The sequence below is a fragment of the Dendrobium catenatum genome, unplaced genomic scaffold (genome assembly GCF_001605985.2).
Source record: "Dendrobium catenatum unplaced genomic scaffold, ASM160598v2 fragScaff_scaffold_716, whole genome shotgun sequence".
Taxonomy (NCBI): domain Eukaryota; kingdom Viridiplantae; phylum Streptophyta; class Magnoliopsida; order Asparagales; family Orchidaceae; genus Dendrobium; species Dendrobium catenatum.
In genome coordinates this window covers 8,450,737-8,466,080 of record NW_021319178.1, presented here as the reverse complement: position 1 = coordinate 8,466,080, position 15,344 = coordinate 8,450,737, and the positions used below count along the sequence as shown (strand labels likewise).

At 35.0% G+C, this 15,344-nt stretch overlaps 1 protein-coding gene across 2 annotated transcripts in view; it reads right to left on the bottom strand.

Annotated features, from left to right (window-relative positions):
* Positions 1-15,344, bottom strand: part of LOC110114804 (carboxypeptidase SOL1) — a 58,582-nt gene that overhangs the window by 3,176 nt on the left and 40,062 nt on the right. For both annotated transcript variants that reach the window (XM_020847809.2, XM_028696070.1), the window contains exons 12-14: positions 13,859-13,921; positions 1,733-1,816; positions 616-679 (exon numbers count right to left, since the gene is read on the bottom strand). In XM_020847809.2, the coding sequence (XP_020703468.1) occupies positions 616-679; positions 1,733-1,816; positions 13,859-13,921 (211 nt within the window). The remainder of the gene's footprint in view (positions 1-615; positions 680-1,732; positions 1,817-13,858; positions 13,922-15,344) is intronic.

The window sequence follows — 15,344 nt, the reverse complement described above, 5'->3', positions numbered from 1 at the left end:
CAATAAGAAATAAACAAACTTAGCTCGATTAGGAAAATACTTGACTCAATTAGACTCGTTTACACCCCCTACTCATTACTCATTCTACTTACAAAATGATGTGTCAAAACTTGCAAAAGAGTTGATTTACTATATAACAACCTACGATCAGCAGATGAGATAATCAGACAACTATTTGCTTTGCAAGTAATTTTATATTCCATCAAAGAACTAAAACTAATAAAGTAGATTTTTACATCATCAGAGATATAATCTTATCAAAAAAGATCACCACACCTTACATTTCAAGTATAGAACTGTTGGTTGATAACTGTACCAAAGCTATGAAACCTCTTAGTTTTTCTAATCTTCATAACAAATTAAAACTTTTAGATTTATATGCTCTAGCTTGAGGGTGAGTGTTATTGTGAGAAAAAAAAATAACATTGAAATATGTTATCTTTGGAAAATATTAAATTAGGAGATATAATTTTATGATGTTTTATATCCATTAAATTGAGGATATTCAACTAATTATCTTTATTGTGTACTTGTCTTATATGACAATATATAGTCACATGCCTCAGTCAATGAAACGCATGGATTCTCTTTTTAAACATTTTACATAAGATTTACCTTCATAGCTTTCATGAGGAGCTAACATGCGATGAAAATCACCAAATATCCTGCTGGCATTCACCTATAGAGACAAAAAATAAGAAATGAGCAGCAAACAAAAGCAGAGTTTCAATCAAACTATCTTTTCACCACGATGCTCCCCTAAAACAAGGGAATTAACACTAACAAAGAATTCTATGATTATTTTAGTAAAAGAGCACTTAGCAAATTATTAAGCAAAAGAAGCATCATTTGACAGCAGTCAACATGTCTAATGTCATGCTGGTAAGGACTCATTTATTAAAGAAACAACTTGAGATAAGTGATTAAATTTCTAATGAAAAACCCCACTTACCGGTTAATTGGACGTAGAAACAATTTCTATCCTTGCCAGATTTATAGCATTAACGAAACTTCCCAGAGAGCCAAAAACAAAAGAATAGGCAGTGGGAGTTGGATGAAATGTCAGCCAAATTAAAGCTTCCTTAAATGCCATACAAAAGGTATCCAATTTTTTTATTCCACAGTGACTGCCGAATGCCGATAGTTTGCTAAAGTAAAGGAGTATGCAAATTATGAGTAATGGAAGTCAAACGCCACAAAAGATCTATGGTTATGTTGGTAGAAGGCATTCAAGATCTATTTACATTTTTAAGATTATGCAAAACTAATAAGGAAATACACAACAAATTTAAACTAAATTAACTAAGGTTTCTGTCAAAATGGTAGTTCACCATGATATGTGTTGAAAGTCTCCTCTTATAAAAAAAATATTACCAATGGCGAATTTTTCATCAAAATAATTCATTGTCTCTAAACTTTCTCCTGAAAAGGAGAGAAAACAACATGTTCCAAAGCCACCCTCCATAGAATTTCAACAATAATTAACCATGTTTTCTTTAGGTTATGATATGGTAGTCTTAAGAACAATATCAATAGCAAACTAGTTAATAACCAAACAAGAAAATACACGGTAAAAGAGCTGAGCAATCTAGAATGGAATAGAACAGTTTGCTAAAAGCTTCAGAATTACCATAAAAACAATGAAAATTAGCAAGCACCCTGAAAACTTGAAGAATAGTATAGTCAACAAAAAGAAGGTTTTTACAAACAAAGGTGTTTCAACAAAACATACTCCATAATCACTCCCCTTGATCATCACAGACGCTGGTAAAGGGCCACCATTGTTTGATGCAAATATCCTTCCATGAATTCCGGCCTGTAAAAAGAATGTAGCAGGAATCATTCTGATACACTATTATTATTCATTCAAAATCAAAGGAAGTAAAATATTTTGTCACTATCACAACCACCATAACATATTCTGTTCTTCCATTTGAATGTATCCTACAACGTGCATTCCTTTGTTGGTTGCAACTTATTACTAGCTTTGATAGGAGAAAAGCAACGACATAAGTCTGTTTTATTAAGCCTCTGAGCATAGGAATCAAGTTTATTTAGCATATACAGCGGAGTATGATGGACCGGCTGAGCCGGTCCTGCCAATCAACCCAGCCCCAAAAAAGGAGGCAGACTAGCTAGCGGGCAGAAGAGCCATATGGGCCCCACTAGTGAGGGCGGTGGGCAAAGAGAGGGGAGCTTAAAGGGAATTAATTATACCTTTAATAACTTATCATAGAAAATCAAAATTGAGAGGAAATTAAAAAGGTTTATTTAGGGAAAGAGAGCTAATTTGAATTCAAATTTGTGCGGGAATTAAGAAGGTTTATTTAGGGAAAGATGACTGATTTGACTTTAGATTTGGTAGGGAATTAAGAAGGTATATTTAGGATTAATTAGGTTGCTTTATTTTCATTATGGGATTTGTGTTATTATTGTAGTTCTCTTTAGAGTTGTTACTAGTGGCACTTAGGGTTTGTGGACAGTCGATCTACCCCTCGAATAATCAACTTATATCTTGATTTGTTGTGCTGATAATTAAAATACATTAGCCCATAATCTCATTATTCTCGCTGATTTCTGCTACATTTTCTCTTCATTATTGTTGTTTTTGGTTTCTTGGAGATCGGATTCCTATCAAATTCATATCAGAGCACCTTTTTGGAACCTATGGCAACTAAGAAGGTTGATGCGTTGGAGGAGACGCTTGATAGGGGGTTAAAAATCTGAATTCGGAGAACGAATTTCAACGATTGAGGGCAGATTTTCGAATCTAAAAGAGATGATAAAAGGATGTGAGAGTTTTAAGTCAAGACAATATCATCAGAGATAAGGGCATCGTTGATCGGACAAGGAAGTGGGAGAAACCCTAATATAGGGACGATGAGAAAGGATCGGGAGGTAGAAATTTTGGAGGAAGAAGAGGAGATGCCACCTTTGGAGCCACTTCCAATGAGGGGAACTAGTGAAGAGTATGGTCGATGAAGAAATTGTGATGATGAAGATCAGAGAACTGATTTGGGGGAGAGGAAAATATGGAGGTATCACAATGCCCACTATATTAGAGGAGGAAAAAGCTATTGGGGTGGTGACGATCCAAAGGTGAGAAAGTTGAAGATGAAAGTTTTTTAAAGAGAAGATGCTCACGTGTGGATTTATAGGGTGGAAAGATATTTTGTTGTAAATGGGTTTACAGAAGATGAAAAACTCACTGCAGTCGCTCTATGTTTAAAAGGGAAAGCTCTGTCCTAATACCAATGGAGAGACTTGCGAGATCCGATCCGATCATGGAGGAAGTACAAAGACTGTCTACTAAAACATTTTTGAACTAGTCGGGAATGAGACTTCTATGAAAAGTTCTTTGCTCTGGTGCAGGAGGGGAAGAGGATTATAATTGAAGGTGACAACATCAATGTGATCAGGTGGCTTCAAAAGGCTATGAGAGGCCAAGATTTGGGGGACATGGATCATTTGGAGCTGGACCTTTCTATTTTGAATAACTTTAAACAGGTTTTACTCCATTGCATTCCTAGGCCGAGTAACAGGGTGGTTGATTTTTGTGCAGCCTTGGTTGTTTTTGATAGCTTTGTTTGGAATCAAGTTAATGATAGAAACCTCCCCTCATTTTTTTTTATCTCTTTTGAGATAGTGATAGGATACCCCATACATAGATGTATGTTTAGTACTCTCTCTTTTAATTTTGATTGATGCAAGATATACTTTCAGTAGGAGGGGCGGTGATAGATTACCGGGAGAAGTTTGAGGATTTCTCGAGCCGATTGGGAAGGTTGTTAGTCTATGCTAGAGAGAAACTTTATGTAAGGGCTCAAGCTTGATATTCGAGCAACTGTTCGAGTACTGAGACCACGTGACTTAGGAGAAGCTATGGAGTTAGCCCATCTGGTGGAGGATAAGAACTCCTTGGAGAGGAGTAGTCGTAGTAATAATTCATGAGTCTCCAAACGCACGACCACTATGTTTCTAGCACCAAAGGTGCAGGTGATGCAGATTCAAAAGGAAGCCTCGAGGGATAGAGATCACGGACTACGACCTGGTCGGACTTCAACAGGTTGCCTAAGTAAAAAATTCAAGAGAAGAGGGCCAAGGGTTTATGCTTTAAGTGTGATGAGAAGTTCGCTCCATGCCACCGTTGTAAGGACCTTCGTTACAAGTCTTGACAGTTTGCGATGAGGAGGAAGATGCTACAGAGAAGTAGACGAAGAAGATAATCACTTACACTCATGTTTAAAATTGCGCAATATGAGGCTCGCCTTGAGGCCCGCCTTCGCATCGATGCTTACGTCTCGAGTTTTTTTTATGAGGCTTGCGCCTCAACTTGGTTGAGGCCCGCCTCGCCTCACTGGCATGAGGCTTACGCGTCACGCTATATATATTAAAACTTACATAAATCTTAAAGTAAATGCCCGACATTGGACTCTATAGGAAAGGAGGAAGGGGAGAGAGCAGTTCACCATAATGCCCCTTAGTGATGACAGTGCTGATGACTTATGAGTTCTTATGTGATATGTCATTGATATTTATTTTTGGAAATTACAATTATATGTTAATGAAAAGAATACTGGGATTTGGGAAAGATAGAATTTTGAGTTGAACTATATTTCATGTTGTCTTATTATTAAGATATTTTGATTTCACTACATATCTTATGCTTTTTTTATGTTTTCTATTATTCACTCATTAGTATATAAAATTTTTTATCATTTTATATTTACGCAATCTTTTGATTTTGAGGCTTACGCCTCAAAACGCCTTGAGGCTTACGCCTCGCCTCACGAATGAAAAACGCCTCAATACCCGAATACACAATTTTAAACATTGCTTACACTTTAGATGTTGCAGAGGTATCCCTTACATCAGTGGTCGGGTTCACACCGAACAATGCCAAGAAGGTTAAGGGGAACGTTGAGCATCATGAGGTGGTAGTACTAGTGGATAGTGGATCTACCCACAACTTCACTTTCAACATAATGGTGGATAAGTTGGAACTAAAATTAATGGGCATTGGGGGCTTTAGGGTTATGTTGGGAACATAAAAAGTAGAGAGTAGAGGAATTTGCAAAAAGGGGTGATCCTAATCCTTCTAGAGGTTCAGATGTTGAATGACTATTTGCCATTAGATTTGGGGAGCATCAATGTGATACTAGGAATGAAGTGGCTATAGAAGTTGGGGAAGGCTAAGATTGATTGGAAGGCTCTAACGATGGAATTCAAAGATTGAGGGAAAGAGAGTGGTTATTAGAGCATATCCTAGTCCGTCTAAAACTATGTTTAAACACAAATACATGACGAGGGCTCCAAAAAAGGACTTCTGCAATCTCTAGCTCTGCCTGATAAGGTGTGGCAAGAGATAACCATGAATTTCATTAAAGGCCTATCAAAATTGGAGGGGTTTTCAGTGATTTTGGTAATAGTGGATAGATTAAACAAGTATGCTCACTTCATTCCCCTATGACACCCATACACGACAGTTTCAGTGGCAGCAACATTTACTCGAGATGTGGTATGCCTAAATGGAATTCTGAAGTCTATAGTGTCAGATATAGGCAAGGTTTTCTGAGCCACTTCAGGAGAGATAATTAGGATGCAGAGGACTATTTTGAAGAGAAGTACATCATGCTATCCAAAAATTGATGGGCATACCGACATGGTGAGCAGGAGTGTGGAGACTTATTTGATATATTTTGTATCAGAAATACGGCTTGGGTGAAGTGGCTATCTTGGGCCAAGTACGTGTACAATACATCCTGCCATAGTGTAGCAAAGACTACACCGTATAAAATCCTCTATGGCAGAGACCCTCCTCACCTGGTATACTACAAGTCCAAAAGCACTCCAATTTCATCAATGGAACAATAGTTGGAGGAATGGAATAGGATATTGGAGAGCTAAAGCGGCACCTACTAAGAGCACAACAAATTATAAAGAAGCAGACTGACGGGCATAGAAGAGATGTACAGTTCGAGGTCAATGGTAAAGTATATTTGAAGATTCAACCTTACAGACATAAACAAAAGACCTTAGCTTGAAGAAAAATGAAAAGTTATATCCATGGTACTATGGGCCTTATGAGATCATGAAGAGGATTGTTGTCGTGGCATATCGTTTGCAACTACCCCATACTTCCGCCATACATCCAATGATCCATGTGTCCAAGCTGAGGAAAGTTATTGGCAATCATAGTCCATCAACAACGTTGCCGATGACCTAGACAGAAGAAACAGAGATGATCCTGGAGACAATGAAAGTGAGAGGAATTCACTCGACTGCAGTAGGAACTAGAAAGCGTTGATCGAGTGGAAGAATCTACTCGACTACGAAGCAACATGGGAACCATATCAGATGATTCAAGAGCAGTTTCTTTCGTTCCACCTTGAGGACAAGGTGACTTTTCGAGAGGGGAGAATTAATAGACCGACTGAGCTGGTCCAACCAATCGACTCAACCGGAGCAGGGGGTAGTTTAGCTGACGGGCGGTAGAGCCTTGTGGACCCACTAGTGTGGGCAAAGGGCAAGGAGAGAGGGGGCTCAAAGGGGATTAATTCTACCTTTAATTACTTACCAAAGAAAATAAAAATTGTGAGGAAATTATTAAGGTTTATTTAGGGAAAGAGGATTAATTTAAACTCAAATTTGGGAGGGAATTAAGAATATTTATTTAGGAAAAGATGATTGACTTGAATTCAAATTTGGAAGAGAATTAAGAAGGTTTATTAAGATTAATTAGGTTGTTTTATTTTCAATATGAGATTTATGTTTTTATTGCAGTTCTCTTTGGAGTTGTTCCTAACGGTGCCTAGGGCTTGTGGAGAGTCGATCTACCTCTAAAATAGTAGATCAATTTGTATCTTGGTTTGTTGTGTCGATATTAAAAGGCATTAGCCCATAATCTCATCTTTTCTCACTGATCTTGGCTGTATTTTCTCTTCATTATTGCTATTTTTGGTTGTGGGGAGATCAGAATCCTATTAGAGTCCTAGCAAAGAACTCATGAATTTCCATAGTCAAAAAGCACCAAATGTGCATTGCTGCCAAAAACCAATAAACCCGTTTGCTTCATAAGCTATTATACGGGGCCAAATGAAATGGAAATCATACACAAAATTAACAACTTTCTTCATCTGCAGAAGCACAGGTAAAGATCAAAGTAAATCCATGTATTGTATAAAAAACATTTAAGTTGAATTTTTTTTATTACCATCACATACCACCAAACATCATGAAATGGATGGTATCCCTCCATGTATGCTACATAGAAATTGGTTGTTTCCCTAGTGTCGTTACATCTCTTCATGTATTCCCAAAAGCCACCCATCATCCATATCAAACAAACTCCACTCAACTTAATCTATTATAGAGCTTTTTACAGAAAGGTCTTGGATTTCCTTTCAATGGCACATGGTTTTTACCTGTGGAAGTTAGCCAAACAAAGTGATGGAAGAAGTAAGGATTTAATTCAAGTGAAGTGCATTAAAGATGAAGATCAAAAAGTATTTTTATTAGAAGAGAATATTCAACAAAGGTAGATGAGATATTTTGATAAACATTTCAATGAAGATTGCAAGAATAGATTGATTTTAGTGACCTTAACACCCTAAATGAAAATAAAGATTTTTTATCGACATATTAGTATAATTGAAGTTAGTGAGGCTTTAAAGAAATGTAGTATAGAAAAGCTATTGAACCTGATAATATTCTAAAGAAAATGTTTAGGAGATGAAAAAAATTTTTAGCTTACAAAAAATTTAATATTGTTTTAAAGACTAAAAAGATGTCAGATGAGTGGAGTGCGTTGATCCCTATTTTTAAGAATAAAGGCGATGCACAAGAGTGTGAATTATAGAGGAATTAATTTAATCTATCATTCTTTAAAACTATGAGAGAGTGAGAGAGAGCTATTGAGCATAGGTTACAACGTGATAGTTGATACTAATGTTTCTCATAATCAACTTCGATTCACGTCGGGTAGGTCTACTATGGAAGTTATACATTTATAGAGCGGTTTGATGGATAAGTATAGAGAATAAAGAGGATGTACATATGATATTTATTGATTTAGAGAAAACTTATGATAAAGTTCCAAGAGAAGTTCCATGGAGAGTTCTAGAAAAGAAAGTGGTTAATAATTCTCATTTACTCAATTCATTAAGAATATATATGCAGGAGTTGTTACTTGTGCTCAACCACAAGGTGGCTTGACCAAGTATTTCCCTATTTCAATTGGATTACATCAAGGATCAACTTTAAGCCCATATCTTTTTGCTTTTGTCATGTATGTTCTTACTAGACATTTACAAGAGAATGTACCATGGTGTATGCATTTTGCTGATGATATTCTTATTGTTGATCAGACTAGAGAGGGAGTTGAAAGAAAACTCCAATTATAGAGGCCAACTTTAGAGTCTAAAATTTTTTTTAGTAGATCTAAAACTGAATACAATGAGTGTAATTAAGTAGCAATAGATCTAGTGGAGAGATTGTGACTTTGGGTGATCAAGTCATTAATAAGAGCATACACTTTAGATATCTCGGGTCTATTGTTCAAAGTAATGGTGATATTATTAGTAGAATTCAAATTGGATGGTTGAAGTGGAGGAATGCATCAAACCTATTATGTGATAGAAAAGTACCCCTCAAATTTAAGAGAAAATTCTATAAGAAGGTGATGAGACTTGCAATGCTTTTTGGTGCAAAATGTTGACAATTAAAAGAGAAGCATAAAATTAAGTTAAAGTATTATAGAGACGAGGATGCTCAGATGGATGAATGGCCTTGCTCTTAGAAACAGAATGCGAAACAAATATATACGTGAAAAAGTTAGAGTAACTCCAATGGCAGATAAGATTAGAGAGAGTCACCTTATATGGTTTGGTCACATAAAACGTTGGCCTTCCGATGACCAAAGTTAGGAGAGTAGAAGTGTTAGATTTGGCATATGCTAATAAATGTAGAGGTAGAACAAATAAGACTTGGTTAAAAAATATTAGGAATGACCTTCTTTTTATTAGATTCAAATGAGAATTTGACTCTTAACAGGATACAATAGAGAAAAAAGATTTATGTAGCCAAGCTCATATAGTAAGATAAAGGCTTGATGTTGTTGTTGTTTCGCATGATCTATGGGTTCACATTACACTTTTTCTCAATTTTGGGTTGTCTTGGCCAACATTGATGTTAAAACAGCATTAATATTTATCAATATCCAACAAAATACTGAGTAAAATATTTTTTTTAGCTAACTCACAAAACCTATCTCCCAGGCAACTACTTAATTTATTTTGACTTAATTATATTAATTAATAAAACAAATAAGAACCAATTGCCTTATAATAGAAGAAATCATCTCAGGAATAACTCTGAAACTATGCGAGCTCTATTAAGCCATGAACATGATAAAGAATTTAGCATAAAACATGCAACTTGATATTTTCCTCATATAAACTCAAGTGCTTAACATGAGCAAATTCATGACTATGAATCTTAATCTTAAGCTAACAAACAAGTCAGACAATCAATTATTCAAAAAATAGTTTTACATAAAACTAGTCTTTTGCATTCAGTTGAACTGTTTTCCAACAGATTGCCCAATTTATCCCAGACAAGATCAAATTTATGCCATTTGGAAGTCCAAAACCTTGCAAATTAATTGATATTTGCCTTTCAAATGCCTCCTTAATCTCTACATTTTTCATAACAAAATTGGGTTTATTTCATTTAAGAAAATGGCTCCTTCAAGAAGCTCCTTAGAAAATATTCTCATAATAATCTCAAATATCTGCATTTCAAGGGCACTTAGCAACTCTTTCAAAGTAGTCTAATAATATCCAATGAACCTAGGATGAATATGATCAAATCATAGAATATATCTAAGAAATAAAAAACATATATTCTTTACAAGTATGAACTTAGAAACATTCCACTCATAACAAAATAGTAAATTCTAAAAACAAGGGAAAAAGGTTTAAGAAACCAATGAAAAACATAATACAATTGGGAGCTAAGAATAATAAGATATTTGAACAATAGAAAAAAAATCAAAATAAACCCTAGACTTGTATGGGGATATTTTAGTCCCAAACTATAACGTGTTCAATTTAATCTCATGATGTTATAAAGTGGGCCGGTTCTATCCAGAGGTTTCTAATAACCAAAGCCCCAAACCCAACTACCTCTCTTATGCAACAAACCACCTCGACTTCCTTCATGAAAGAACCGAATCAAGTGGCAGCCATTTCCAACCCCATCACTTGCGACCCTTCCTCCAATCGAGAGAATCATAGGATTTGCCCGCCTCATGTGATTCTTCTTCCCACGACCTTCCCTCTAGCCATATAAGGTGAAAGGAGAACCTACGGCATCATATTCCCCTTCTCTCTGCAGCCACCCCACCTCTCCCTCCTTCCTTTTCATTTTTTTTTTCTCTCAATAACAACCATTGACAAACGTTTATCCCAATTTTCTCATTCTATAGTGAATTTTATTCTTTCCCCCTCCTTTTTTTTTCTCCTTAATGTTTGCCCCTTTTCACCCCATGTAGTGGGAAAAAGGCTTGATGTCATTGGTGGTGCTGTAATGTTTGTCCCTTTTCAAATGCTAAACTAGATTAAGTTAATAATGATTTTATTTATAGTCCTAAATATTATTCTTGTGGGTTGTAACTTGCATGGGGTGAAGGTTTCCAACTTGTAATTAAGGATTAGTTAGAATAAATCGTATATATATCTTGTAGATTGTCAACATTTTGCAGACATTTTTTTTAAACTAAAATAATTTATGGGGATCTCCTGAATTATAGTTCGCTTATGATTAGAAGGACAATAAGCTTGATCACATCCATGTGATAATTAGTGTTAGCATTGGTAGCGCTAACTCAGATGTCTCAAAATTTGTGCTTATATTTTTTTGTTTGATTTAGCTCTTGTAAGCCCTTCACTTGGTGAATCTAATATATACATAATCGAATTCGGAGCTCATGCCAACCATGGTAAGTAACCGTTATTTACTATAGTATAAACGTATCATTCTTTATAGGATAAACATATCATTCTTTATGATGGGTCTTATCCTTGTTACTCGTATTAGCTTCCTTGATATTATCGGTTGTCAATCTTATATGTTAAGTTCTCAATTATTGTTATATTATGTAAATCTTCTTTATTGTTCATAATGAAATTAGCATGCAATAAAGCTAACTTTACCTTGATTGATTGTTACACAAACTCTTATTCATTTAATTTAATTCATGAAATAAAGAAATAATTCATGCACATTAATTTTGTAAAATGCAATGAATAATATTTTTGCAAAACAAAGTGGTTATGAAACTCCTAACTTGCTATATTTACCAAACAATACACATGGACACTTATTAAAAATATGGCCATTATAAGCATGTTTGTAATAGCATGTAGGTCGGTAGAACCCTATTGGACATTGACTAGCCGAGTCGGCGGACCCCCAGAGTGACAACTCAATAGAAAATCATTGAATTTCATTGGATTTGTGTGTACCTTCCCAATGCATAATGTTTTGCAATACATATACATATTTGTTGGGTTTGATCTATCAAACTTACCCGCTATTGTCTTTTTTCATAATAGATCCTACAAGTGTTAGATGAACCATCACCACAGGAGCAGATTTACTAGTCGTAAGCTATATTTGGTATCTTTTAGTAGCTTGTAGCAAGTCATTCGTATGTTTGCTTTTGATCTACATATGATATTTATTGATTTAGAAAAAGCATATGATAAAGTTCCAAGAGAAGTGCTATGGAGAGTTCTTGAAAAGAAAGGAGTCAATAATGCTTATATTCAAATCATTAAAGATATGTATGCAGGAGCTATTACTTGTGTTCAAACACAAGGTGGATTGACCAAGTATTTCCCTATTTCGGTTGGGTTACATCAAGGATCAGCCTTAAGCCCATATCTTTTTGCTTTAGTCATGGATGTTCTCACTAGACATTTACAAGAGGATGTGCCTTGGTGTATGCTTTTTGCTGATGATATTCTTCTTGTTGATAAGACTAGAGAGGGAGTTGAAGGTAAACTTGAATTATGGAGGTCAACCTTAGAGTCTAAAGGTTTTCGCTTGAGTAGATCTACAACGGAATATATGGAGTGCAATTTTAGTAGTAATAGACCTAGTGGGGGATTGTGACTTTGGGCGATCAAGTCATTAATAAGAGTACACGTTTTAGATATCTTGGATCTATTGTTCAGAGTGATGGTGAAATAGATGGGGATATTATCAGCAGAATTCAAGTTGGATGGTTGAAGTGGAGGAATGCATCGGGCTTGTTATGTGATAGAAATGTACCCCTCAAACTTAAGGGAAAATTCTATAAGATGGTAGTGAGGCCTGCAATGCTTTATGGTGTCGAATGTTGGCCTTTAAAAGAGAAGCATAATACTAAGTTAAGTGTGGCAGAGATGAGGATGCTTAGGTGGATGAGTGGCTTTACCCTTAGAGATAGGATACGAATGAGCATATACGTGAAAAGGTTGGAGTATCTCCAGTAGAAGATAAGATTAGAGAGAGTGGCCTTAGATGGTTTGGTCACATAAAATAGCGGCCTTCTGATGACCTGGTTAGGAGAGTAGAGGTATTAGATTTGACTTATGTTAAGAAAGGTAGGGGTAGACCTAAAAAGACTTGGTTAGAAAATGTTAGGAATGACCTTTCTTTATTAGATTTAAACGAGAATTTGACTTTTAATAGGACACAATGGAGAAAAAGGATTCATGTAGCCGACCCCACGTAGTGGGATAAAGGCTTGATGTTGTTGTTGTTGTTGTTGTTGTACTTTTAGATCTCTCATGCTTGATGTAGTAATATTGTGTTAATATATAGTAATATGAATTTATGATAATGAAATAAAAGTTTAGTTTTCTTTCATTGTTTACTCTGATAGATATAGTGTTTCTATTACTTGAGTAGGCATTTTTTTCTTTGTGAATACAAAACAGATCTTCATATCCCTTTATCATGTTCAGTGTGGCTAGGGTGTACCACCTTCCGGACTTGGGATGTGACACTCGACTCCTCAAATATGATCCAAAATAGCCTCCTTATTGGAGTATTTTGGATCAAATTTCAGGAGCCAAGGGATTATCTTGGATCAGGAGTCAAAGGACTAGATTACACATTCAATAATAAGGGACTAAAATAGGCACCCAAAAATAGCCCTAGTGATTATTTTGTTATTTTTCTATTTATAAAACATATCGAGGTACATACTGTAGGTATAACACATACAAACTTTGACTACCAATTTCCATTGGCAAGATTAAAATTACAAAATAGCTAAATACAAAACTAATAATACAATTCGTCACAATATTAGAAGAGAATCTCAATTGATCTAACTTTATTCATGGAAGTTTTACTTAGGTGTACCAGTGCATAGCAGAAGATTACAGGCTAGTATCTGAATGTTAACATTAACAATAGATATCATTATAAAGGATAGTCTACTACACAATTGGAAGCTAAGTACAATTCGTCAATTGCAGTACTCAATACTCACAATTCATCAACGACAGGTGCACAGGCTAGAAATTGAGTAGAACCATAACAATAGTTATCATTGTAAAGGATAATCTGATACACTAATGACAACCTGAAGTACCGATTCGTCAAGTGCAGTACTGCACAATTCATCTATTATCTAGGCTAATTAAACACCTAACTTTTTTCCCTCAGTGAATGAAATAAAACACAGCTAGAGATTTATCCTAATATAGATGAACACCAGAAATAACAGTTCTAACAACAATAGCAATAGTGATGATATTTTGAATAAACAATGAACAATAGCTGAGACATTTAAAACATTTACCTTTACAAGACTAGCAACAAGATTTAGCATACTAATTCTGTTGTACTCAAATAAAGTTGCCAGCTGCACAGGTAAACAAAATAAAAGAATCACATAAGGTTTATAAAACAAGTAATCAAAATTCAATCAGAAGTATCAATCATTTATGTACATCATATACAATCATGATTTATTAAAGAGACCAAGAAATGAGAAAATAGATGCATTAAATTCATTTGCAATAAGTTGTGTCCGCATACTATTAAAAATAATAATTCTATACTTATTAGTTATTACCTTAGTAAATGAGCACGCAAGAAAAAAAAAAGAGTTAACCAAAAAAAAAAAACCGTAAGTACAAACCATAAGCCAATGTGGGGACCCATGAAGTGAATCCCATTCTCTTGTACTAGAAATATTGAGGATGATAAAAATATCTTGCATAAGCTATGAGTAAGGCTCTATTTGTTTGAGCGTTTTTTTGCCTTTTCCGTTTAGAAACGGAGGATTTTTTTTTTGTGTTGTTTGGTTCGTCAAATCACGTTCCCAATAACTCCTTTTTTTCATTTTTCTTCAGTTTTGAAAAAGTTTTTATATATGCTTCTCCGTTAGAAAACTCTATTTTATGAACTAATGTTTTTTAAAACTGTCTTTTACAAAAGCACCAAAAAAACAAACGAAGCCTAAGTTTGTTCGCCTGAAAGCGGTAAGAATTCATGCTTCCCACTTCTGCAACTGGAAGGTAGGAAAGTCACTTCTAAGAGTTGTTTTATGAGGTGAAAATTTCTATTGCTGCTGTAAGGTTGTGGAAAAAGTGCAAGACTTTGACGATTACAGTAAAATTAACCCAATATATATGATAAATTCTATGTATAGACATACTGGTACGCACATACAAATGCATAATCAGACACATTTACCAGCAAAATATGTTAATAAATAAAGCTCGTTTAATATAATATATTTTATATATAATAAAATTGCATTTATATAACTGATATATCTATGAAAAATTAATTTGATCGGCATGAATCTCGAGATAAAATTTGAATTAGAAACTTCTAAAAGTTAAATTTAGAAATCTGAGTCATATTAACTCCAATATTAGTAAAAGTATAGTCAAATTGAACGTCTGAATAAGACGAACCAAACAATACCAAAAGTGGTTCAATCCAAGCCTAAATGAGCCCAAATCAACCACTTGAAGCATCATTGAAAACTTCAAATATTAACTAGATGATCAAATGATCTCTAAATTCGACATGTGTTGCAGTCTATGATGCACCGACACTTCTCCTCAAAGAGGCGTGCAATGTCCGACACCGTGTCCGACACGACACTCGTCCGACACTCCTCCGACACGTGTCGGACACGCCAAAAACGTATCCTATTAAAAAAATATTAAAATTAAATTGGACACGCGTATCTTAAATATTTTATAATTTTTTTAAAAAAATATAATTTCTTATGTTTGGCGAGATTTAAACTAAATTTCTTATTTCCTATC